This window comes from Hevea brasiliensis, chromosome 5 (assembly GCF_030052815.1).
Source record: "Hevea brasiliensis isolate MT/VB/25A 57/8 chromosome 5, ASM3005281v1, whole genome shotgun sequence".
Lineage (NCBI taxonomy): Eukaryota > Viridiplantae > Streptophyta > Magnoliopsida > Malpighiales > Euphorbiaceae > Hevea > Hevea brasiliensis.
The window spans coordinates 20403829-20430579 of record NC_079497.1 but is presented as its reverse complement, the minus strand read 5'-3'; the positions used below and the strand labels follow the sequence as shown (position 1 = coordinate 20430579).

Here is a 26751-nt window from a genome sequence, read left to right as displayed (position 1 = left end):
AAACCATGTTTTCTCAAATATATAGTGTAGAAAATTATCAGCATTAAGTTTGTGATATGCTCATGCAAGCCTATGCTCGTAACTCTATGATGCCAACCCAAAAAAATGTAAGATCAATAAAGGAAAATATGAAGCTTGTGTTCAAGTTTATGAGTGCCAATTATAATTAAAAGCATATTATCAATTATCTATTTATCACAATCTTGGTAAACTTCAAACAACTTCCGCCTATTATCCACACAAATTGTAACAAGAACTCATTCATGGTTTCATCCTCCTCCAAATCGTTAGAATTGAATTTTGGCTTAAAACTCAATTCATTTAGCTCAGATTGTTGAATATATTGCAAGCATCTCTTGAAAGGAAAAAATGCTTAGAGAATTTAGGGTTTCGAGGAAGAGTTGGGAATGTCATCAATACCTGTGAATAAATAAAAAGAGGGAAAGAAATTGTACTATAGAGAAGTATTTGTTAATATGGATAAGTATCTACAATTTTCCATTTAACCTTGAAGTTTACTTAAGTCGTTCATCAAACCTTCGTATTAGTAATCGGAGGTGGGAAGACAATAGTTATGTTAAGGCTAAGCGTCAAGAAGCAAGGCCAATCTATCAACCAAATAGCTAGGACTCATGTGATGGTTCATCACATGAATCGAATAAGAAAAAGGCTCCAAAGGATAGAACTAACCGACTTGCAAAGAGGACATTTGAGCATAAAGCTGCTGACAAGGTAGTTGTAGCAAAACATCAACAGCACTTGACATGGTTGGGCAGGAAGTAATTTTATGTCCTTCTTTGTCTCTGTATGCAATTAGTTCATAATCTGGAAACCATGAATCTGGTCTTTGTATAATATTTCCTTTAACTTTATGAAATAATGACATGGTAATGGGTATAGTATTTTCTTTCCTCTAACTTTGTTTGGTGATAACAAAACAATGGCAGCGAATTTAGGGAAGAAAGATCTTTTATGCCAAACTATGCAAGCAGAGAGAGAGGGTTATTTTTTTTAATTATTACATGATGTGTCAAGTGGATCACACATTTTAAAAATTAAAAACTCATGTGAAATGCCATATCATCAATGACACACTCCATGCAAACTAGATTTCAAATTTAGATAGAATTTTTATAAACCTTTTAATTTTGATTTTTTTTATCAAAATTAAAGTGATACGATTAAAATGCAAAAGTATACAAATATTTGACTTTTTTTTTTTATTGGCCTCTTCTATTTAATAGAAGTATCTATCTTTTCAATCCTAATTGCACTTCATAAATTTAATTTTAACAATATATATTTATTACAAAATAAAATAAATAAAATTAAAATTATACTTTTATAAAATTATCAATTTATAATTGCTTTTTTATTAAAAAAATCTATCAAACAATTTATTCATACAATTTTTATAAGAATATGCACGCAGTCGAAAACACCAAATTTCAATAATTATTTGCAATTCGGCCGAAAGAAATCTAAAAATGTCTAAACCTGCAAGATCCGGCCCGCAAAAAGAAATCTAAATAAGAATGGCTCGGGCTAGGAAAGTCCAACCTGCAAGATCCGGCCCGCTTGACGCGTATCTATAACCGGGTTATTGCAAATTGAGGAGTACCTCAAAGTAGCGAATCAAAATCTCCTCCATCCTTACCGAAAACTACTCAAGTCTCAAAATCTGTCAACTCTTCCTCTCTCTGGATCTCGCCGAAATCTCTGTCCGTACAATCGCCGGCATATTCTCGGCCAATAGGTGCTGGGACTATCCTTGATCTCCTGTTAAAAAGAAAAAGGAAAAAAAAAATCGTATGCTTCTCGAAGCTTCAAATATCTTATGCATTTTGTTCCAATTACCTGTCCGTTAAATTAAAATTTCCCCCCTTTCTCTTGGTTCTGAATTAGGGTTTGGGTTCTTATTATAGCATTTGCTATTTGCTTGGTTATGCATTTGGTTCCTAGTGAAATGAAGAAAAATAAAACCAAAAATTTTCGAATTTTATGGCTCTTTTGTTCTCATTATGGCTGCATGGGCCTTGGTTCAGTGAATTTTTAATCATCTGGTGCGTGAAAACCTGAAGGATTTGAAATATATATATATATATGTGTGTGTGTGTGTGTGTGTGTTTATTTTATTTTATTTAGTTTTCTTTGCTACCAAACAGTGGTTTAATGACGCATACTGATTTTGTTCCCCCTTTGGCAGGTAACCTTATTAGTTTTCTGCTAGAGATTGAATTTCTGCTTGAACCAGGACTTGAAGAAATTTGTAATAATAGAAAAGTTTGTTTACAAACTAGAAGTATCGATAGCTCACTGCAAATAAAGGAATAAAGGGAAAAAGAAAGATAAATGGTATGTTTCTTGTATCTGTTACCAAATTTGAACTTCAAGTCAAGATTTTTAGGTGTGCTTTTAGCAATGTCAGATCTTGTATGCCAATATTGACCGAAATTGAGAAGTTAAGTATTAAGGAATTTGTGTGTTATTATTGGTTTATCTAAAGGAATTTGCACAAGCTGTGCTCTAGTTTCTTACAGGCCTGTTAATTTTGTTATAAAAGGCTTGGGTTCCTTTAAGTGGGTGTGGCAATCATGGGTTGTATAATAGTGGCTGAAATTGTTTCATTACTATAATCTTATTCAATCCTATCCAAGGAAGAGAATTATGAAAAATACAGTTTAATATTTATTTGGCTTGGGGTCACTTATGAATCTTTGATTTACTTTCCTTTTGTTCTTCAAGAACAGTCTATACTGAAAAGAATCTTGCATACATCTGTTTGTTTGAATATTTTATTGCACAGAAAGGGTAATTAGCTTGGGGGATTTAATTTTTATCGGCTTACACTTTACAGAATTTTGTTATTGCAATCCTTACTATTAATCTAAAATCTACTAAGTCTTAGCTTAGACAAGAATGAATTGTAGCATTGTATTATAAGTTTTATTTGAGCTTGTCAATGTATGTAGAGGACAAGCATCCAAATCCCTTTAATATCTTAAGAGAAAGAAGAAATTCCTGTAATTGGATACTTTCAAGCATCTTTTGAAGTTTACATTGTCGCATTTTACTTGATTGCTATCTCTTTTTCAGCATTAAAAGAACACCATAATGATTTGGGATGGATTGGCTCTGATAATGTATGTCAAAATTTGCACTAAATATGAAGTTGTTGGATGCTTTAATTCTGCATGGCTCACTTAATGGATGAAAAGTAAAAATGCAGAAAAGGGACAGTAATTGGTTAATGGACCTTTTTTTTTCTAATAATTTTGCACGTGTCTTGGTTACTATTGAAAAGTTTTACTCTTAGGATTAGATGGAAAAGATGCAAAATGTTTCGTCTTTTGTTACATACTTGGCAAGGAGATTATTCTGTTCTCACTGTTCTTTTATAGATATGATAAGGGACGACTTCTTTCTAAGTAAAATTTGTTTGGCAGTCTTTCCAGAATCAAGGTTTTTGTATGGCAAAAGGGTCTGACTCAATAAATGATGGTGAGGTTAATTATGATCCATCTAGAATTGAGCTTAAGCGTTCTCATCAATGGTTTATGGATGGTTCCGAGGCAGAGCTATTTTTTAGCAAGAAACAGGCAGTGGGAGTTCCAACCAACAATTTATTTTCAGGAATGTTAAATTCAAATATTTCTCCAGGGGGGAATGCTTCTAATTTTCAGTCAATCTCTGGCCATTTTTCTGAACGGTTATTTGATTCTGATACAGCAAGGATGGCAAATTTTGATGACAGAAACGTTCCATTGGTTTGCTCAGAAAAGGCTAGAAAGGTAGATGATGATCCATTTGGGAATGATTCCTCATTTAATTTATCTATGTCTCACACACTGGAGGATCCTAGATCAAGTTTAAGTTATGGTGGGATTAGAAAAATAAAAGTTAGCCAGGTCAAGGAATCTGAGAATATCATGCATTTGTCAATGGAACATGACTACAATAGGGTTGATAGCAATAATACTATGTCAACCTCTCATCCTTATGAGAAGGGCGAAAATACCATATCAATGGGTCTTGCTTATAACAACGGGGATGGCCACATCATGTCAGTGGGTGAAACCTATGACAGGAAGAGTAACATTTTCATTTCAATGGGACAACCCTACAGCAAGGGAGATGACAGTAGATCAATGAGCCAAACATACAAAGAGAATAACACTACCATAGCAATGGGTCAAACATTTACTAAGGGTGACAACAGTATCATATCTGTGGGTCAAACCTGCAAGCTAGATGAAAGCCCCATATCAATTGGCCACCTCTTCAGCAAAGGCAATGACAGTACTGTTTTAATGGAATCCTATGACAAAGGTGATGACAACAATTTGTCAATTGGTCAGTCTTTTGATAAAGGAGAGAGTACTATAATATCCTTTGGTGGCTATGATGAAGATAATACAAATCCCTCAGGACAGCTCATATCCAATTATGATTTGTTGATGGCTCAATCTTCTCTTCAGATTTCAGAAGTAATAAATGAGAAAGGGGTAGTCAATTCAAATGTGGATGCACTTGCATCTGCTGTCCATACAACTGCCTCTGGAGCTGAAAATGTGTCTAAGAAGAAAGAGGACCTAAAAACATCTAAGAACGCTCCTCCAAACAACTTCCCTTCAAATGTCAGAAGTTTGCTGTCCACCGGAATGCTGGATGGAGTTCCTGTAAAGTATATAGCATGGTCACGGGAGGTAATTTTTAATTTTATGCATAAATCTATAAGACAAGATTGTCCTGTGATGACATTTTCTGGTTCTTCTCATGTATAATAGAAGGAGCTTCGTGGTGTTATAAAAGGTTCTGGATATTTATGTGGCTGTCAGGCATGCAATTTCTCGAAGGTGAGTGTGTTCATTATGATCCTTCTGTCAAAGAAAGGTTCCAGGAATACTTTTCGTAAAAATTTCTGAATAGTTTGTTGAATGTGTGCCCAATATATTAATAATTTATTTTTATAGGTAATTAATGCTTATGAATTTGAGAGACATGCTAACTGCAAAACAAAACACCCCAATAATCACATATATTTTGAGAATGGGAAGACTATCTATGGCATTGTCCAAGAGTTAAGAAGCACACCTCAGAGTATGCTGTTTGAAGTTATTCAGACAATAACCGGATCACCTATCAACCAGAAGTCCTTTCGACTTTGGAAAGGTGATGCAAAATGTCTGGTTCAATTGTGTTGCTCTAATATTTGCATTTTTTTTTTAATTCTTCTTCTGTTGTTTTTCCCTGGTGATTTTCTGGTCTTTATACACTGCCTCGATTGCCTGCCTTCTCACTTATGCTATCATCTCCTTAACAGAGTCTTTTCTAGCTGCTACTCGTGAACTTCAACGTATATATGGAAAAGATGAAGGGAAACCATTATAATAAAGCAGCCTTGTTCAAGTTGTAAGGTAGGATCATTTTTGTGTTGTGCATTTGAGTGATCTTTTTGGCCACAACTTGCACTGGATAAGGGTGGCTGCACAACTAACTTAAGAGCGATGGGTGTTTGCAAATTTGGGAACTGAACATCATGTTGGAAGTCGGAGACCAACATGCAAAGAAAACTTTTTAATCTTGTCACTGGATTTATGAGAGCAGCGCATAGCCTGCATTCTGAAGGGCAAATGAAATCCAAAATTGTGCTACTTGGTAACACAAGGAAACTTTTTGTAATTTTTCTGTGGTGATTTCCTTCTTGTTATTCTTTATCACCATCACAGGTTATTCCTTTTTTCGAATGAGTAGATTACTTTTTCCAAAATTTCAAACTGTCTTATTTGTTGGGATTGCTCCATTCAACTCCAATCCTGTGAGAACTACATTTAGTTTCAATTTGAAATGAATATTTTGGTCCCCATATTTTAAACACTTTTTGTTGAAAAATCATCTTTAAATCAGGACTCTTAGCTCAACCTTTTAAAGCAGATGCTTGCCCACTGGTTTTAGTGTAAAAAAATTATCTGCACCAATTTTGTCTTGTATACCTATGGAAATAACATTAGAGTTCATCATGCTGAAATTTTATTGATGTGCTGTATATTTCCTTTTCCTAGTTCATTTTGTTTTAAAAAGGCATGTTAACAGGTTCTAATACATTGTGGACAATATTATATGCTAACTTTTGTGTTATTTTCTTTTTGGGCAAAAGATGTATTGATAACTAATTCTTTCTCTTCTCCTAGGATCCTTCTATTAGCAAATACATTCAGGAATTTCTTAATATTTTCCATCTTTTCAACTCTACCATTATGCTATTTAGAATCCTCTGATTGCAAAAAAGATTTGTCCTTTAACTTCTGACATGCTTACCTGTTGAAATGTAAATGAGCTCAGGACTTTGTTCTCGCAGTTTGGACCTCATTATAACATCCCACTGCAAATCATTCAAAAGACAGTAGTTCATTTGCTTCCGTTTGTTGTTCGTCACTTCCTTTTGGACTAGCCTCATGGGGTGTAAAGCATGTAATCCTCTTAGTGGGTTTCGTCCATTTATATGGGGGTAGTGTAATGTTGGCAAGTATTTTATGGGGCAAGTCTATATACAATTTGTTGAAAATTATATAAAGAAACCATATGATTTGGTTTTCAAAAATACTATGCTATAGTGAAACATTTTGAAATCTGGTGAATGACTATTCAACTCTATCAAATCCTAAGTTGAGTTCTTGTAGATAGTCATTTCCTTTTAATCATTAACTCATCATAGTTATACGAGAAACAAATAGATTACATTTCTTTTTGCTGAAAAAGATGTTGAAATCTAATTATGGTATCTCTATCTGATGGATCGGTTGTGCAACTTGTTGATCACAGTTTTCTTTCTCATGATTTCCTGGTTCTGTTGTTTGTTTTGTTGGTATAATTTTGTCATCAACTGTTGGAGATGGTGAATTGTAGTCCTTGCTTTTACCCCACACAACAATATATAGGCCTGCAACTATGATGATTGCTCCAATTACCCTGTAAAATTTAGTTTTAGTTGAGTTCTTTAGTGGGCCAATGGTCATCATATTAGTAATAAGAGGTTAATAAAATAGATACCTGCCCAGGAACATTTGCTCTGCCAAAATGATGACGCTCATGACAGCAACTGCAACCATGCATAGAGGGCTAAAAGCCGTCACGAAAACAGGGCCTCTGTCCTGCATTATTACTCCTTGAATGTAATAAGCAAGTCCTGAGCAAATGACACCCTGCATGGATTCATTTTCTTATATAAGAACTTGCAACTTTAGATTTTTTAGCCAATAGCTTTATGGACAATAAGTTACTATTAACTTCATAATTTCAAGTTGTGAAGCTTGCCTCTATAGTTGTCCTAAATGATGTTGCTTAGTGATATTAATATAGTGGTTAGATTAATACACCACTATAATGAGGTAGTCTTGTCCCTTTCTTTCAATGAATGTGGCTGAAACGTTACGTAAGTACATTATTAAAGATGCAATGATTAAGCTATTAAATTAGTATTGTATTTTTCGAGTACTTGTCCCATAGCAGGTGAAAGGATTAAAGTTTTATGGTTCCTTAGCTTTTAATAGTTTTCAGAGTATAATAAAAATAGGATAATGATTAAAAAGCTAATTATCACATTTACTTTTATAAATAAGAATATAAATTTAATAAATATTTCATATTGGTTGAACTTTGGTAGTGGCCATATAGTGGTGGTGGGTGGTAAGTGATGGATTGTGATTATATTAAAAAATTCTTAATATATTTATGTGCGTGTGTGGGTGTTTGGGTTCAGTTTTCACCCCTAATCTAGCAAATAAATTAATTGCGAAAGAAAAGAAAGCCCACAAGAGCCTATGGAGTTGTGGTTTAAATTCTTACACTGTAGACAGCTGCCACTAATTTAGTGTCCCAATTGAGAGCCCAGACGCTAGGATTTCCTCTTTCCATTATGAGTGCTGCTATGGTGCCTTCAATTGTACCAAGCAAGCAAATCCAAGCAGTGAGAGAGAGCTCAGCAGGGTATGTCTTCAGTGTAATTGCCTAAAGAGATGAGAAAGAGATTAAAAAGGAAAATTTCTTGAACAAGATTAAGTTGAGAAAAAAAAAAGACTCTTGATTCAATGGCTTTACTTGCAGGATCATGAAACAGGACCAGCTGAAGCACCCAATAGTGATCATTATTGCTCCTTTAATTGAGTTATGGACATTTACACCTCCTATTGCTTGTTTATGGACATGGTAGGCGTTTCTTGTTGTAGAAAACAAATTAACAGGTGGGCCTTTCATCAATGTCATCACCATGGCTCCTGCAACTGTTGCTATTGTCCCTGCTATCTTTGCTTGACTGTGTGGTGATGTTATTTTCACCTTCTCAAGCCTATGCATTTGTGACTACACTTTGTCAGAGGCAGTGGTAAATATTTTCTCTTTCAAATAGCAAGAACTAACTAAAAGATAAATATGTTTTTAAGTGATATGGTTACCTAACAATCCAAGCCATTACAAAGGTAATTGCAGGAAGAATATTGGTTATAGCAGCTGCAAACGTCGCCGTTGTATACTTCATCCCTAAGAAATAAAAGTTTTGGTCGATAACTGGCCTGCCCATAAACACATTAATTACCAATTATATTACATGGTCATCAAAGGCTAATTACAATAAAAAAAATTGAAAGGAGATTCATCTTGAAACCAAGAAAATTACTCCAATAGGCTGAGCACCATTATCTTGATGAAGATTGACCGAGTCATCTTTGGCCTTACTTTCCTGGTTTAAAAAACAAAACCCCTCCTTGTGTTATATTTTCATAGGTGACCCAAGTCCAATATTATCTTATATTTATATGAGAGAGAGAGAGAGAGAGGCCTTACTTGTCAAGAAAAACTGCAAAAGGGGCAATGACGAGGGTGGCAACAGCATTGCGATAGACAGCAAGCACGTAATTGCTCATGCCTCTATTAAGTGCAGCTTTGGCAAGAATATCCATCCCTGCAAGACCAACTTGCAAGAATGTTACTGCAATGAATGGCTTCATTCTCGTAAACAAACTTCTTATTTGGCTCTTCATCTTCTTTATTTCTGAGATTGCTAATCTTTCAACTTAGTGAGAACAATTTGCAATGGCATTGCCGCCTATTGCTTCTCTTATATATATATATATATACACAATGAGTTTATGACACTGTTTGTACTCACTTGATGATGTTGCATCAAGAACTGCTTTAAGGAATTTTGTGCCTAATCTATTGTAGACTCAAGATAAAATGTATAGCTAGACTCATTTATTAAATAGATAAATTTTATATGTTTATTTTTTCAAATCTATGATGAGCGAAGTTTCAGCTATTGAGTTTCTGCTTCTCTTATTATAATTAATGCCCATTTAAATTTTTTTTTTAAATAATTAAATACAAGAAAGGGCCATATGGGTTTGGCCGATCAAAACTTTCATGAAATTTGTATACCTAAGAGCCTGTCTCTAATTTAAAATTTTGCCACTTTTTTGCATGGTTGAGATACAGGTTGTGTTCTAATGGCGTTGCTTTATTATAAACTCGAGTTTATATTAAAAACAAATTTTATAATTATTAAATTAAATATTTATATTAAAATTTATATAAAATTAATTAAAATTTGTATAATAAAATAATTATAAAAATACATTTGATTCAACGATTATCCTCATATGATTCAAGATTATAGTAGTCACATTCTTTTTTAATTATTTCAAAAAATTTGCCATCTATAATTATAAAATTTCGAATTTAAATACTTTTATAAAAACTAAATGAATTTAAAAAAAAAAAAAAGTGAGCTCATTGTTTCTTCATGGGTTGGAAATATTTCCTTTCCTTCGGATTTTCTCCCCTTTTATAAAAGCTCAAAGTACGCAATAAAGAGATTCTCAACTAAACCATTGTTAGGTTAAGGTCCATTTGTTTTAAATTTTTAATTAGCAATAATTCACTTGCACGTTTTGCCTTACCATTGTTTTTACACGGTTGTGGTTGGCATTTGGCCACCAGTTTTATAGTGATATTATATTGCTCAATTTTATCTATAGTCACTAGATTTTCAATTCAACTTTAATAGTCTTTTTTTTTATTAATTTTAACTGAAACTTTAATTTAAAATATCATAATTTTAAAAATAATTAATATTTTTTGTGTGTTGGTAATTATATGCAGTTGTGATTAATTTTTTTAGATGAATTTTTTTTTTTTAAAAAAATTCCATACTAATTAATTAATATATTTGAAAACTAATAAAAATTTGTTATCAAAGCAAATATATAATAATACAATAAAATTAGAAAAACTAAAGTAAGGATTTAAATCAAAATTAAGAAAACACTTAAAATATACTTTCATTAAATAATTATTAAAAACAAAAACAAAATTTTTAAAGTAAACTTATCAAAGAAAAAGATATCAAAAGCATTTTTTTTTTCACACAAGAATACTATCAAATAAAAATAGCATTAATTTTTTTTTTTTAATTTTGTTAATAAAAATAAATCAAAGACACAACGAATTGCTATCTCAAAAAAAGGATGGAGAAATCAATAACCTTTCTTTCCATGGTAGAAATTCGATCGAATAAAAGTAACTAACTTAATACTTCATGGCTTAGGTTTTTAAATTCGGTTTTATAAACAATTTTAAATATTTATATTGTTTATTAAATAGCACATTTATAAATTACAATATAAATAGCACATTATAATTACAATATTTATATTGTTTATAAATAGCAGATTTTTTCTATATAATAATTAATTTCTATTTTATTTTTTAACCCATCAAATAGAGATAATTTATAGTTTAAGGCATCAATATATAATTGAAATAATTATTATTTAGTCTCTACATTTAAAAAAAATTAAATATTTAGTTCTTACATTTTTGAAAATACATTATTTAATCTATCTATTTTTAGTCTATTAAACTATTTGGTCATTCCATCAATTTTTTCATTAGTTAATGAATTTTAATGCCAATCCAATTACTATTTAATTTAGTCTTCACATAACAAAATTTTTATTTTCATCTAAAAATATATTTTTCAAAATATTGTGTTTTCAAAATAAATGAATTAATTAATTAATTTCATTAAAATGGATGGACTAAATAATAATATATTTTTTAAAATATAAAAATTAATTAATTAGTTTTACTAAAATAAAAAAATTAAATAATAGTTTGACCGTCATTAAAAACCATTGATTAATAGAAAATTTGATGGAGAGATTAAAGAGTTCAATAAAAATAAAATATATGGACTAAATAGTATATTTTTCAAAATATATAAATCAAAAAATTAATTTCATTAAATTACAGGGACTAAATAATAATTTTTCTTTTATAATTTAAAAATAGAAAAATAATAATTATCAAAATTCTTAATTTTCTATACAATCATGTAGTACCAATTATTGATTTAATAATACTCAATAAGGGATTTAAATCAATTTTAATACATGAAAATTGTAAACTGTTAGATCAACAAGGTATTTCTAATAATTTTTTTTTTTCCTACAATTTACTGTCCCATTCATTCCATGTCTAGGCAAAGAAACCCACTTCATTACTGCTTTTTCTCTTGTGGAATTCAAATTTTTAATGTCAACAAACAAATTAATAAATATTTCATTTATTAATTAATTACCAAATAATAGTTAATCGACTTTCAATTCAGATGATTCATTCTAATTAAGAAGTTTTACTGGTATCACATTCGATTTAAGTTTGACTTAGTGCAATGACGTAATAAATTAAAGAGTTCAAAACATCTCAATCAAATTGATTGTATCTAAATAAATTATCATTTTTTCTTTTTTCATTCAAGGCCTGTTTAATGTTGTCGTTGAAACTGCCGTTAAGAAAATTATATTTTTAAATATATTAATTATATAATATTAAAAAATAATTTAAAATTAAATTTAATAAATTTTAGTGATAAAAATATTAAAATAATAAAATAATTTTTTAAAATTATTTTTTAATAATATTTAAAATAATATTTTTATTTAAAAAAATAATGCAATGCTAAACATTTAGCCATTTAATGAGTAAAGCTTTCAAAGGCATATCTATTAATTTGTGCGTGAAAGATTTGATTCGGAGGTCCAGTCACCGGAAAATCATGAACGGAGAACTTCCCATTATTTCGCATTAATCGACAACCCTGCTTTCTTATACACATCAAAATAAAAATGGCTGTATTTATAATATTATTTGTTTTCTATTCTTCTTGCACGCACAATATTGGCGATAAGATTTCAATTTTTTTTTTAACTTAAACAATGTTTATATATTTTGATTAATTTAATTTTCAATTAGATTTTTAAAAAAAATCTTAATAAAATAATTACATTCCTTAATAGAATACAATATAAATTTAAATAAGAAATCAATATAATTAATTAACTTTAAAAAATTAAATAATAATAATTTTGCATATTATTGTTTAGTAGTTAAAATCGAGAGTAATTTGTAATTATTAAATTTAATTATTTATTTTTTTATTTATCTTATTATGTTTCTCCTTCTTTCTAGCTACTTTTATATATATTATTATAGATTATAATATTTATTGATATGTAGTTAATTTTGATTTATAATATTTAACGGTTAATTTCATTGTAAATTTTGATAAAATTTGTTGCTTCTATTATGACATCAGAAATAAAATTAATTAAATGAAGTAATAATAAGCAGAATCAATGAATTTTGACAAAGTTAATATTATTTTTTTCTTAGGGAACAAAGCTAATATTATTAAAATTGTCTTCAAAATTACAAATTATCAAATTTCTATTGTTTCGAATAACTTATGTATGAAAAATATTTTTTTATGAAAAATAATTTTTATTGTTTGATTATAATATTAAATTAATGATATATATTTATATTATATATGTATATAAATATTTTTATATTATTAAAATTAAGAAAATAATTTTTTTTAATATAAAGTTATTTTTTATTAAAAAATATTTTTTATTGATATATTTTTTTAAATATCTCAAATATTAAAAAATATAAAATAATTTTTTTTTTTTTTACATAGATATAAGACATTATTAAAGGCCGTGGCAATATAAAATAATTTTATGGTTGAACATTTTCTTCGTACAGAAAATCTGATCTATTTGAATGCTGCTTTTAATTATTAGTGCTTTTTTCAGTTTCTTTTTCTCTCCAAAAGGGACGTTTCACGGTCAAGGATTCAGTGGGCGTTTTCAACCCTTAAAGCCAACGATAAAATATAACGTGTAATGCTTTATGAGGGCATTGCCATTTTCCATGAAAGTCCACTAATTTGTGCTTTCCATAATGTAGAGTTTATGGACCCAACCAACGTGGAAATCACTTGTCCTGTGTGATGATTATCTCGTAGTAGATTGCCACTCACTAGTCTTTCTTAAATAGACAGCGTAAAGTCCCCCTAGTCCTTCTCATTTAGCTGCTAGTGCGGCCATATATGAATCTCTTTTAAGTGAATTCCACTCGTAAGCAACCATTGCAAAAGGAAGAATTTTTTGTCACCTAACTCAATGCTCTCAATTCTTCTACATCACTAATTAGCTAGTTGTGATATAAATGATGTGGATGTGGATGAGGAGGCAAAGTCACATAAATTGGATCATGGGGTTAAAAAATTTTATTTTACTCTATTCAAAATAAAAATATTATATAATAATAAACTGTCTATTAAGAGGGAAAAGAAAACATTATGCTTGTAAATTTTCAATATTTAATAATAATAAAAGTAAAAAAAAATAATTTCATCAAATAATAAATTATCACTATAATTTTTAATCTATAATTTTCCTCGACATAAAAAAATTATGGGTAAATGATAAAAAAAAAACCTTTTAATTTTATCAATTTAATCATAAAATTTTCATATTGTTTTTAATTTTAGCACTAAATTTAATTATAAATAATTAAACTGATCAACTGACAAATTATTTAAATCTTTTCACTTATATTTTTCAATTTTAGTTAATCTATTTAATTTTTTCAATAATTTTAATATTTTCATTAATTTTAACAAAATTCCTCTTGATAAAAATATAATAATTCAATAATATATCTAATATTATTATCTTAATTTTTATTTTTTTTCTCTTTCTATTATACTTTTAATTCACATATTTTTCATCATTTTATTTCGAATTTAAGGCCTAATAAATGAAAAAAAAAAATTCAAATGTTTATACATAAAATATTAATAAATAATATAACTAAAATAAATCTAATTATAACTTCTAAAACAATAAGTACTATAAAAAAAATAATTTTGTTTGAGAATAATGGCTAAAATGATAAAAAAAAATAAAATAAAATAATTGATTGCTATTAATAATGTTGATAAATATTTAAATGATTGCTATCAATTAAATTATCTAACTAAGTTAATTATAAAAATTGAAACTAATGTAAATGTTTAGGATTAAATTGATAAAGTTGAAAGATTTTGCTAAAATTAAAAGAACTTATAAATGTTTAGATTTTTTTTTAATCATTAAGCCAAATACTATTGCAAATACTTTAAAAAAAATAATAAATTCTCACAATAGTTTAACAACTTATTCACAAGGTAGCACTTATTGTCAATATAATCATTAGTGTCATTATCACCTGCATCATGGTAAATAATTTCAGTTTGTATTAGAAAGATGGATGATGGACTTTTCACTAATATTTAAATTTTATAGTATTATATCTATGAAAAAAGTTCTAAAAGTGTAATTAGAAGAAACAACAACAACAACAACAATAATAATAATAATAATAATAATAATAATAAAATGTTTGTAAAATAATAAATATCATATTAAATTAAATTTGTAATCACAATAAAACTTTGAAATATATTAATCATTAATAAACAAAAATTAATATAAAAAATAAATTTTAATAATTGATATATTTTATAATTATTTTAATACATTAAAAATATTAAAATTGTAACACTCCTAATTTTTAAATTTATTATTTTGTGGTTAAATATTAATATTTTATTTTATTTAAATTTTAGAAAATTATTTGAAATTTTTCAGATTTTGGAAATCGGGTTCGATTTTCCGAAAATATAAAACTTTAATGATTTTTAAAAATTAATTTAAAGACCGCGTGATAAAACTAAAAATATATTTGGACTCTACGAATTTTTCTGAGTTTTCTAGAATTTTTTTGAAATTTTTGGACCTCATTTTTTGTACCAAGGCAAAGTAAAAATTTAAAATTTTGTATCCTGAATTGGATTGACCGAATCGAACCGGACCATATCTGACCGGTTGAATCAAACCGGTAATTTCCTTTTCTTCTTCCTCCTCTCGCGCATGCCTGACACTTCCTCTCTCCCTCCCATTTTCTCTCTCCTCTCACCTCCTCTCGACGCGTTGCCGCCACCCCAGCCTCCCCACCTCATTGGCTAGCAGCCCCAATCCCACCCCACTGCCGTCCGACGCTCCAGGCAGCCAGAAAACCCACGCGAAGTTTCCCCCTGCACACGCACGTCGCTTCACCTTCCCGAGCAAAATTCGGCCGATCCGGCCACCGATCGGACCGGGTCTTGTGTCAAAACTCTTCTACATATCGAGAGTTTTCCATAGACACCAAGAACACCAAAATTCATCTAGCTATTTGCCCAATTTTTGTCCGGGAAGTTTTAGCTCATTTCGATTTTTGGGCTAAATTTCTCGCAAACCGTGAACCCCACGAGAAAACTAAGAGTACCGGAGTGCTTCACTCATCGAGAGCTTCGCGGCAATATAAATTTTAAAATTTTTCGACATCATTTTTCGATAGGTCCACGAAACTTCGTAATATTTTTCCGAGCACTAAATGAGCTTAGAAAATTTCATAAAAATTATATACTAACCCCCGTGTTGTGGGCTTCGTGTAGGTACTTTCAATTCGCAAAAATTCAACGGTTGTCCGGGTCTGTAAATTTCGAGCCGGACAGATAAGCTACTGAAAAAGTCTTGGAATTGGGTCGAGATTTTAGCTACCCCACTATTGTCAGACGTCTCGAGTGCGTTCCCTGGGTCGGAATCGGCATAGGTAAACCCGAACCTTACTTTTTCATAACTATTTAGTGCTTGAATTGGATTAAAAATCCATAGAATATTCGTGGCAGCTTAGAAAATTATAATTCTTTTTGCATTAGCTTAGCAATATTTCTAAGGACCGCGGGGCAAAGTTTTAGAATTTTTAGAGCTCATTTGAATAGTTTTTACAAAAGGGTTAATTATAAGGACTAAACTGTAATTTTTCATATTAAGATTGTTGACTGTTTGGATGGGCTCAGGAGGGGCTATGTCATGTGATTGAGTTGTGGCTGTGTGGTTTGTGGATATAGAAGTGCATTTTAAGCCCTTTTGCAGGTTAGGTAGGTCCTAGGTATAGGGGAGACTCTGCCGGATTTTCGACACGACTTAGGATATCTTTGGTCTTTTCTTAGTTTGTATTGAGTCAAATTTATTAAATAATTGTAATAAAATTATCAGGTGAGTTGGAACAGCCCTCCTCCTCTGCCTAGCCACCACAGTGACTTCGGTTGAGTCTATGAATAAAATATTAATTTTAATTGTAATTTCGATATTATTATATGTTCAAGCATGTCCATGCATTACTTATAAATATGTATTTATTTAGTTAAACCCTAGGCACGTTTTATATTGCATTCATAATTGTTGAAGTGCCATGGATGTTATTTGTTATAATTTAGAGCAGTGTGTGTGCGTGGCTTGTGTGTGATATGGTATTGGATATGGACAGGACGGGTAGACACGGCTTGAGAGACACTCACTGGGACCCGACCCTGCGGGATAGACACGGCTTGAGCGACACTCGCTAGGACCTCGTATTTGTTTTATTAAGCGAAAGTCTGGCTTGAGAGACACTCGCTGGCAGAGGTTAGATTAAGAGGGCTGTATAGGGGATCAGCTCCCATATATGTATTGTTTGACAGTGTTGGGTGTGTGAGTGCTCCAAATTGCCTTTTTGATATGATTTGTATGAAATTTATGACGATGTTGCGTTTCACTCCACATGGTGCATTAGCTTTAGATAGCTATAAAGATTATGGTTAAAATTGATATTTTACTCTCTGAGTCAAACGCTGTAGGAGGGGGCGTGAGGCCAAATATCATCCATTAGAATTATATAAAATACACCAAGTAATGCCCAGGAAAGATGATGGAGTCACAATGGTCTAACTTAAGTACCACCTCCCTAGATAGCATTTCCTAGACATGCACTTCATACAATCCTAATAGAATCAAACCACTGGTAAGTACCTTCTTCCCATAATACTACCACAATATTAAGGATTTACGCCACGAAGGCATAGATAGACAGGAGTCGCCACTCGGGTAATAACTGACACATATTCAGTGTTTCGTTTAAGGGTCATAGATGGCAACTTACTCCTTGCAGAGTTTCCACGACCGTCATTACCATAGCCCAATATCTAGGTTCGGGATAGTGGGTACGTAAGGGGAAGGTGTTAGGCACCCTTTACACCTGGTCTAACCTCATTAATTCGAGTGCCAGTCTTCTACTAATGTTTCTAGAAGTCTTGTTTATTATTCCTTTATTAAACTTTATCCTAAAAATGCAATTCTAATCCTACACACGCAAGTAATTCATAAAAGGGTTGTTGTTTACAAATAATTTTCATGCACAAGTAATTTCTATCTATGAGGTTGCTAATTATTTAAATGATATTTACCAGATGACTAAAATTAATTTATTATTGAGAATTTAATTTATAAATAAATTCAATTTCAAATAACCCTACGTTTTTATTTAACCTAATTAATTAATTTTCACCAAGTTACCCTAAGGATAATTGAACTAAGTTAATTATGTACATGTATAATTTATTTTAATATCATATAATGCCCAAACAACCACAACCTAATAAAGATTTCTAACATGCAAATTTATTTTATAATTACCAAGTATTAAATTAAATTCATTTTACATGCCAATGTTAGTTTAATTTACAAACAAGATTAATTTCAATTTATAAAGTATTTATTTAAATTAATTAGATGCAAACATCAGTTAAATTAAAAACAAAGTTAATTTTAATTTACCAAATAAAAATCCTATTATTACTATAATTTCATACCAATGGTTATTCTAGGAATTTATGATTACTTACTTGTTAGTAATTGCAGTTGCCATTGAAGCTAGCTACCCTTAAAAAGGGTCTTCTCTTCTACTATGATAATAATATCCCTGACTTAATCCCGTTTAGCTCCATGTAAGCTCCATGCAAATGCTCTCTTTGGTACTTACCTTAGAGCTACTTACCAATTTTGTTTGTAATAAAAAATAAAGAAACTAAAGAAAATAAAAGAAATAAAGAAAATAAGAAAATATTAATAACAATTTACATTGGATTCTAACTCTAGTCTCCTAAAGGGTTAAGATTCTTAATTAGTTACAACTATCTAAGGGTCCACATCTTCTAACATATTCCAAATACTTCATAACACTTCTTGCATTAAAAAAAAAGCACAGAAAATAGATCAAATATCAATTGGAAACCAAGAAAATACAAGAACATGCATAAACATACAATTTCTAAATTCTGGCAGATTGATAGTAGTAAGAAATTTGATTTTTGAAAAATAGTTAGACAAGCCTAAAAATTATGAAAAAATTACAGAAGATAGCCAAAACATCATACAACATCATAAAATTTATAAACCAAACAAAACCCTAGCCCAATGGTCTACACAAATCGTAACTTTTTCCAGTAATAGAATCGCACTACTTTTTTGTAAAATTCATAACTCACCAACCATAATAGATATGAATGCAAAACTAATTGGAAAAGATTTACAAGATTCAAAACTTAATTTTAGACACCAGATTTACAAAAAAAATATTAAGAAACAAGGCAGATATGGACTCCACAAGTCAGGTATCTTGTAAATTAAATTTTACAGGAACCCTGACTTCAAATAGCCATAACTTATAAAATATTAAAGCTTTTTTAGTGATTCTTAAGTCTAAAATTAATAGAATTTTGTGTAGAATATGAATATAATTTTTACAAATTTTTGCAGATTCAGAAAATAACAAAAAATAATAAAAATATGATAGACAGAAACTAAACATATGCAGAGTTGTGTATTCCCTCAAATTAAACATGATTACATGATCTGTATGAACATATAAAATAAATTAAAAAAAAAGGAACATAGAATTAAATATTACATGGCATAGATCTTGAAAAGAAAATAAAAGAACTAACTTTTAAGAAATATCACTAGAAAGAAAGAAGAACTAAAAAAATTTTGGCTATTCCTCTCTTTAATTTTTTTCCTTTTTTTATTTTTTTATTTTTTTGTCTTCTCCTTCCCTTCCTTTTTTTTTCTTCCTTTATTTTTTATTTTTTATTAGTGAGGTATTTAGAGGGTTTTGGGAGAGGTATGATAGGGTTTGGAGTCCTAGGGTGATAAAGTTCAGATAACTTAAACAAATAGGGTTGCAAAATTTGGATGAGGCTGAGATAAGAAAGAGGTGCTTCAACCAATAGAAAGAGAGGGGAAGAGGAAGGCACCAATAGAAAGTGAGGAAGAGAGTGGGGTCAAAGGGGTTTGAAGTCCTAGTGTGATAAGGTTCAGATAACTTAAACAACCGGGATTGAAGAAATTGGATGAGACTAGGATATGGGTGAGGTGTTCCAACTAATAGGAAGAGAGGGAAAGGGGGTAGTACCAATAGGGAATAAGGAAGAGAGTGGGGCCAATGGGGGAGAGAGAGTTTGTATAGGAGAGGGATAGAGAAAAATATATTTTCTTATTTTAATTTTCAAGAAATAAATTAAATGGGTCCTATTTAAAATTTCTAACTAGGCTTTCTTAGGCCCATGACGCCCAATTAAACTCAATTAGGTCCATTTAAGAACTATCCATTTTAAATTTAAATAAAACAAAATTTTATTTAAATTAAATTAATTTCCCAAAAAGTATAATATTATTTTTTTTTTCAAGATCATGTCACGGAATTACTAATTCAGTTCCATGCCTTCAATTATATCTTATAGTCATATAATTTTTTATCATTGGGTTTCCCACAGACTCAACGCACATACTCATCACAAAATAAGGGTCTACAAATGCTCACTCATGTTCATCTATTTTTTCAAGCTACAGGAGGATTAATTGTTGTGGCTAATCTGCTCTTCTTCTTCGCAGGTCCATTGATAGTATTTAATGTGTTTGTACCATTGAGTTAAATTCTTAGACTCCGCATGTGTTAGAAACACTTATTTTATTTTAGGCCTGTATTATAAAAGTTATGTTGGACCTGTAAAATTATTATTTGCATGCATGATGGGATTTGATGAGGGAGCTGAGCTCCCATTTGAATTATGATAATTTGATTATGAGGAGGGTGAGCTGAGCTCCCCAATTTATTGTACATTGTGTTTACAGGTCGGGCAAGTAAAAAACTCTCCGTTAAATGGTCCATTTTATGGCCGGACTCTGTCCGGTTGAATTCTTGAAATTAGGCCGAAATGAGCCTTAGAGTTGGGTTGAGGAATAGTTAGGCTTACTATGGGCCTCAGAGGCTTTAGGCTGGCTCAGGTCCTAATGCCGGTCTGGCCCATAGGTTGGGTCGTTACAAATGTGGTATTAGAGCCAAGTTCCAGATTCATGGGGAATTTTTGTCTAAAGTGTTGGGAAGAGTCTAATAGGAGTCACATGCAGAGAATAGGGTCCACATTCATCTTGCATTGTCATCTTTGCTTCTAGTTTCTGCTTTATATAATTGTGTGTAAATATAAGTCTATAGAGCTGTGTAATATGCCATTTTGAATTTTGTGGGCTAATGCTACTAAATTTCAGGAAAATGCGTAAAAGCAGAAGAGTTGCTACTACACCAGAACTAGATGTGCCTGATGAGGTGTCGGCACAGGATGAGGCGCCCGCCCCGAGGAGGTGGGATAGGAGGCCTAGAGCTGCTCAAGTAGAAGAGCAGTTGTCACTAGTTCAGGATCAGTCTTTTATGGCTCAGGGTCCCATAGACCCAATGGCAGCTACCTTAACCGTATTGTAGAGAACCATCGATATGATGGCACAGTATATGGTCCACCCTCCCCAACAGCAGCAGCCCACCGCACCAAGAGGGGAACCTTACAAAAAAATAATTAATTTTAAGAAGTTGGTGCCTAGTACTTATGATGTGTCAGACAATGCCTATCGGTTTTTGGATTCCTGCAAACAGGTAGGGAGGGAGTTGCAGTTGACTAATAGGAGGCTTATAGAGTGTGTGCAGCATGTATTGGGGCCAGTGCCAAGACAGTGGATGACAGACTATGTACCACCTCGTATTAAGGGATTATCTTAGACCCAGTTTGTGGAACTATTTATTAACAGGTTTGTGCCAGAAAGTTTTAGAGATCAAAAGCAGTGGGCCTTTGAGGCCTTAAGGCAGAATGGCAGATCTATATATGAATATGCTACAAAATTTTTTGAACTGAGCAGGTATGCCCCTACCGCAGTGGCTACAGAAAGTATGAAGGTAAAAAGGTTCTTAAAGGGGCTGGACAGGAGGTATGCAAACCTAGCTATGATGTTTGATTAGTCTTTTGATATGGTAGTTGATCGAGCCAGACAGATTGAGATTAGCTATACAGGAGATAACAATGGGAGAGCAAAAAAGAATAGAGCAGCTTCAGCTGTTCCCTACACGAGTACCACGGATAGTGGCAGTCAAAGTCACTACAGAGGAAGAGGTAGAAGCAACAAAATGGGTGGTTTTAAACACAAATCTCGAGGATTCAGACCAGGGTACAGATCCAGCAGTGGTCACAGTTCGGGTTATAGCAGTTCTGGATCTAGTTCAAGATCCTCCTTTATACCTTATGCACAGTGTAGAAGAGGACATTCAGGACCTTATATGATAGGTTCAGGAGTATGTTTCTGATGTGGCCAGCAGGGTCACTTTGCTAGAGAATGTCCAGTGTTCAGCGAGCCACAGATGGGATCACAGGGTTCTGTTGCAAATGTTCCTCATCAGTTGTATCCTGGTGCTTCCAGCATGGCAGGCAATAAGTTCAGTGGCCAACATGGCCAAGGACAAGGAGGACGTGGATTTGGAGGCACGTCAGGAGGTAGAAGTCAATATCAGGGTTCTGCAACCCAGGATAGGGGTCAAGCTTGGGTTTTCACCCTAACCCACCAGGATGCTCAGGCTTTCAATGCAGTTGTAGTAGGTATTCTTTTAGTCTGTTCCTATGAGGCTCGTGTTTTGATAGATCCGGGTGTTACGCACTCATTTGTCTCCCCAGTGTTTGCCATGAGATTGGGTAGGAACCCTACAACTTTAGAATGCCCTTTTGTCTGTAGTTACCCTGCTTAGTGACAACATAGATGTAGATATGATTTTTTCAGGTAGTCCAATAGTAGTGGATGGAAGAATCCTTTCAGCAGACTTAGTTCCTCTACCAGTAATGGATTTCGATGTAATTTTGGGAATGGATTGGTTGGCAAATCATTATGCCACTTTAGACTGCAGGAACAAAAGGGTGTATTTCCACATACCTGATGTGGAAGAGTTTAGCTTTGATGGTGACAGGAGCGTGGCTCCATATAATTTCATTTCGGCAATTAGTGCTAGAAAAATATTGAGGCGTGAATGTCAAGGGTATTTGGCATTGGTGAGAGATACATCTGTAGAAGGTGTCAACATGGAAAATGTTCTTGTTGTCAGAGAATTCATGGATGTCTTCTCGGAGGAGCTTCTAGGGTTGCCACCAGGAAGGGAAATGGAGTTCTGAATTGATGTTGTGCTGGGTGCAAAATCCATATCAATACCGCCTTACAGGATGGCACCAGCAGAATTGAAAGAGCTAAAGGAGAAACTACAGGAGCTTTTGGACAAGGGTTTCATATGTCTGAGCACTTTACCCTGGGGTGCTCCTGTTTTATTTGTGAGAAAGAAAAATGGGTCCTTAAGGTTGTGTATTGATTATAGACAGCTGAACAAGGTGACTGTGAAGAACAAGTATCCACTTCCTCGGATCAATGATTTGTTTGATAAGCTTCAAGGGGCTAGATTCTTTTCCAAGATAGACTTACGATCAGGCTACCATCAGTTGAGAATTAGGAATGAGGAAGTATCCAAGACAGTATTCAGGACAAGATATGGTAATTATGAGTTCTTGGTGATGTCTTTTGAACTCACTAATGCATTAGTGGCCTTCATGGACTTGATGAACAGGGTGTTCAGGCCATTATTGGACCATTTTTTCATCGTATTCATACATGACATTTTGGTATACTCTCGGACCGAGGAAGAGCACGTGTGGCACTTGAGGATAGTGTTGCAGACTTTGAGGGAGCACCGGCTATATGCCAAATTTTGAAAATATGAATTTTGGCTAGAAAGCATCTCATTCTTGGGACACGTGGCTTCTAGTGAAGGCATTCAAGTGGATCCCAAGAAAATTGAGGCTGTAACTGATTGGCGTAAGCCTACAACAGTCACTAAGGTGCGAAGTTTTCTGGGCCTAGCTGGCTACTATAAGCATTTTGTGCAGGATTTTTCTAGGATAGCAGCTTCCCTAACTAAGTTAACTCGAAAGAATGTTCCATTCATTTGGACAGATGATTGTGAGGAGAGTTTCCAAAAGCTTAAGGAGTGTCTAACCACCACCCCTGTATTAACATTACTAATGAGTGGTGAAGGATATACCGTATACTGTGATGCCTCCAGAGTTAGCGTAGGGTGTGTTTTAATGCAGAATGGAAAGTAGTGGCTTATGCTTTAAGGCAGCTAAAGAGGCATGTGCAGAATTACCCCACCCATGATTTAGAAAAGGCGGCTGTAGTCTTTGCACTAAAGATCTGGAGACACTACCTGTATGATGAAGTGTGTGAGATATACACCGATCACAAGAGTTTGAAGTACATCTTCCAACAGAGGGAGTTAAATTTGAGACAGAGGAGATGGATAGAGCTTCTGAAGGACTATGATTGTACCATCTAGTACCACCCTGGGAAAGCTAATGTAGTAGCAGACGCTTTGAGCAGAAAATCTTTTGGCAGCTTAGCGCACATATCAACGGAGAAGAGACCATTGATCCAGAAAGCACATGAGTTGATGGATCAATGTTTGATTTTAGATTTTTCTGATGAGGGGGTATTGTTGGCCCATTTTTCAGTGAGACCAGACCTGCGAGATAGAGTCATAGTTTCCCAGCACAGAGACAAGCAATTGATGAAGATCATAGAAAGAGTACAGCAGGGTGAAGGTGGTGAGTTTGGATTTGCTAATAATGGCGCCCTTATGCAAGATTCCAAGATATGTGTGCCCGACGTGGACAATCTCAGAAATGAAATCATGTGAGAGGCACAATATGATGAAGAAAAAATAAGATGAAGATGAAGAAAATAGATGATAAAGAAAAATATGATGAAGAAAAAAAAATAGATGAGAAAGAAAAAGAAGATGAAGAAAATAGATTATAAAGAAAAATATAATGAAGAAAATAGGTTAAATAAAAAGATGAAGAAGAAAATATATGAGAAAAAAAAATAAAGAAGAAAATAGGTGAGAAATAAGAAGATGATGAAGAAGAAAATATATGAGAAAGAAAAAAATAATGAAAAAAATAAATGAGAAAAAAATAATAAAAAAATAGACGAGAAAGAAAAGATGGTGAAAAAAATATGCTAAAAAAGAAAAAATTATAAATAAAATATATGAGAATGAAAAAGATAATGAAAAAAATGAGAGAAAAGGAGAAGAAAGATAGAAAAAAAATATTAGGGAAAAAAAAAGCAGCAGGAAAAAAAACATGAGTAATAAATTATATAAGTGAATTAGTAATAGATTTTAACAACCGATTATCGGTTATTAATTTCTTTTAAAATTTGGGCAAAAATTTTTTAGAGAAAAATTTTATAGTCAATTCACAATTGGTTACAAAATCGATTGTTAATAACAACCAATTTTCAATTGATTGTTTTTAGCAACTAATTTATAGATTGATTGCAAATCAAAATAAAATAAAATAAAAATAAAAAATAGGCAGAAATTTTTTGGAGAAAAAAATCGATTGCAAAATCAGTTGCTAATAAGAATCGATTTTAATCAGTTTTAAAAATCGATTGTTGTTAACAACCGACTAGCAATCACTTGCAAATAAAAAAAAAATTACAGGAATTTTTGGAGAAAAAAAATCAATTGAAAAATCGACTGCTAACAACAACTGATTTTAATCAGTTGCAAAAATCAGTTGCGAATAAAAAAATTAAAATTGGGCGGGAATTTTTAAAGAGGAAAATCTATTGCAAAAATCAGTTGCCATTAACAATAAATTCACAAATCGATTGTAAATAAAAAAAGAAAAAAAATGGGCGAGAATTTTTTAAAGAAAAAATTTAGCGACCAATTTACGATTGATTGCAAAAATCAGTTATTAAATAATAATTACAAAAAATCGATTGCAAATAACAACCAACAAAGAATGTGTTGTAAATAACAACCGATTTTAGTAATTGATTGCAAATCGGTTGCTAATTTTTTCAACTAATTATAAATCAGTTGCTAATTCTAAAGTTAATTAAAATAATTATTTAATTTAGTAATCGATTTCCTAAATCAGTTGCTGTTAGCAATCAATTTTAAAATCGATTGCTATTAATAACAGATTTTAGTAACCAATTTTAAATCAGTTACTAATCATATATTTAAGATTTTTCTAATATTAGCAATCAAAGTAATCGATTTTAGTAACTAATTATAAATCGATTATTAAATTTTTTTAAAATTAATTATTTTACTATAAAAAATTAAAATCACAAATTTATTATAAAATTAATTACTAATAATAATTAATTTCAGTCATCAATTTCAGTTAGTTATAATAACGATCATAAAACTGATTATTTTTTTGTAGTGTAAAACAAGTTAAACTCTTCAGAGATCACCATGTGATATTTCAATTGTCAATTTTTTAAATCCTTCAGGTATGTGACATTTCAAGTGGCGATTTTGCATTATTTTCTTGATATTTTTTAAAATACAATTGGTAATTTATTTTTATATTAATTGAATATTATCAATTTTATGCTTCTTATTTATTCCTTGAATTTTATTTTTTTCTTTAATAAATTATGTCATATATGATTTAAAAAGATAAAATAATAAATTATATTTAATAGTCATTCATTTGTAATTTGTGGCTATTATTTTATAACGTATAATCATTAAATGATCAAACTTTAAATGTAAAAGTTAATGGTGTAAGATTTTTCAATTAAATTTATTTATTTTTTAATTATATTAGTTATAAATAGTAAACATTTTGTGTCGTTTGAGAACCACAAAACTTTCTTCCATCATTTAATACTTTTAAATTATTATTTAATGCAGAACACGTAAGGCCATCGAGTGGATATAAATCAGGTACGTTCAGATTCAAACTAATTAGTATTTTGAGCTATTTTATTTAATTTTCTATCCAAGTTGTGCGAAAAAAAATAGAAAAATAATATTAATTTTTTTTTTTATTTTTTCTCCATTATATCTTTCTTTTCTTAAATATTTTTTAATATAAATTTATTTATTTAATATGAATATAATAATAAAAATATATTAATTTTCTTTCCTCGTTTTAAAACATGGAAAATAATCAAATCTTTTTTTTTTTTTCTCTTTCTCCATGAAAAAGAATTGTGAGGAGAATAATAATTTTTCTTTTCATATACTCATTTTTTCTCTTTTAACTTTCCC

General features: G+C 31.3%; 2 protein-coding genes across 5 annotated transcripts; one reads left to right on the top strand and one right to left on the bottom strand.

Moving 5' to 3' along the window:
- The first annotated feature begins 1625 nt into the window (after window positions 1–1625).
- LOC110666770 (uncharacterized) lies at window positions 1626–5877 on the top strand. 4 transcript variants are annotated; one of them, XM_021827364.2, is made up of 6 exons: window positions 1626–1756; window positions 2207–2355; window positions 3447–4706; window positions 4791–4856; window positions 4974–5172; window positions 5324–5877. In XM_021827364.2, exons 2-6 carry the CDS (start codon window positions 2353–2355, stop codon window positions 5389–5391), a joined length of 1596 nt encoding a protein of 531 aa, XP_021683056.2. In that variant the 5' UTR covers window positions 1626–1756; window positions 2207–2352; the 3' UTR covers window positions 5392–5877. The 4 variants fall into 4 exon arrangements, with proteins under 4 accessions (XP_021683056.2, XP_021683054.2, XP_021683055.2 ...); XM_021827362.2 differs by having other exon boundaries at window positions 4788–4856; XM_021827363.2 differs by having other exon boundaries at window positions 1626–1809; window positions 4788–4856.
- A 688-nt stretch (window positions 5878–6565) lies between these two features.
- LOC110666772 (WAT1-related protein At2g37460) lies at window positions 6566–9223 on the bottom strand. The gene is made up of 7 exons (XM_021827365.2): window positions 8839–9223; window positions 8672–8734; window positions 8451–8567; window positions 8098–8344; window positions 7846–8007; window positions 7051–7202; window positions 6566–6969 (listed from the first exon to the last, which is right to left on the bottom strand). The coding sequence occupies exons 1-7, from the start codon at window positions 9033–9035 to the stop codon at window positions 6774–6776; spliced, it is 1134 nt and encodes a 377-aa protein (XP_021683057.2). The 5' UTR covers window positions 9036–9223; the 3' UTR covers window positions 6566–6773.
- Window positions 9224–26751: the final 17528 nt, after the last annotated feature.

Bases quoted from the DNA above. Each gene is read 5' to 3' on its own strand.
- LOC110666770 (XM_021827362.2), top strand. The intron at 4,857-4,973 runs GTGAGTGTGTTC...TTATTTTTATAG, and splicing joins AGGCATGCAATTTCTCGAAG to GTAATTAATGCTTATGAATT. The intron at 5,173-5,323 runs GTGATGCAAAAT...TCTCCTTAACAG, and splicing joins GTCCTTTCGACTTTGGAAAG to AGTCTTTTCTAGCTGCTACT.
- LOC110666772 (XM_021827365.2), bottom strand. From the start codon at position 9,035: ATGAAGAGCCAAATAAGAAGTTTGTTTACGAGAATGAAGCCATTCATT. The intron at 8,345-8,450 runs GTAACCATATCA...ACAAATGCATAG, and splicing joins GTAATGGCTTGGATTGTTAG to GCTTGAGAAGGTGAAAATAA. The intron at 8,008-8,097 runs GTAAAGCCATTG...TCATCTCTTTAG, and splicing joins CCTGTTTCATGATCCTGCAA to GCAATTACACTGAAGACATA.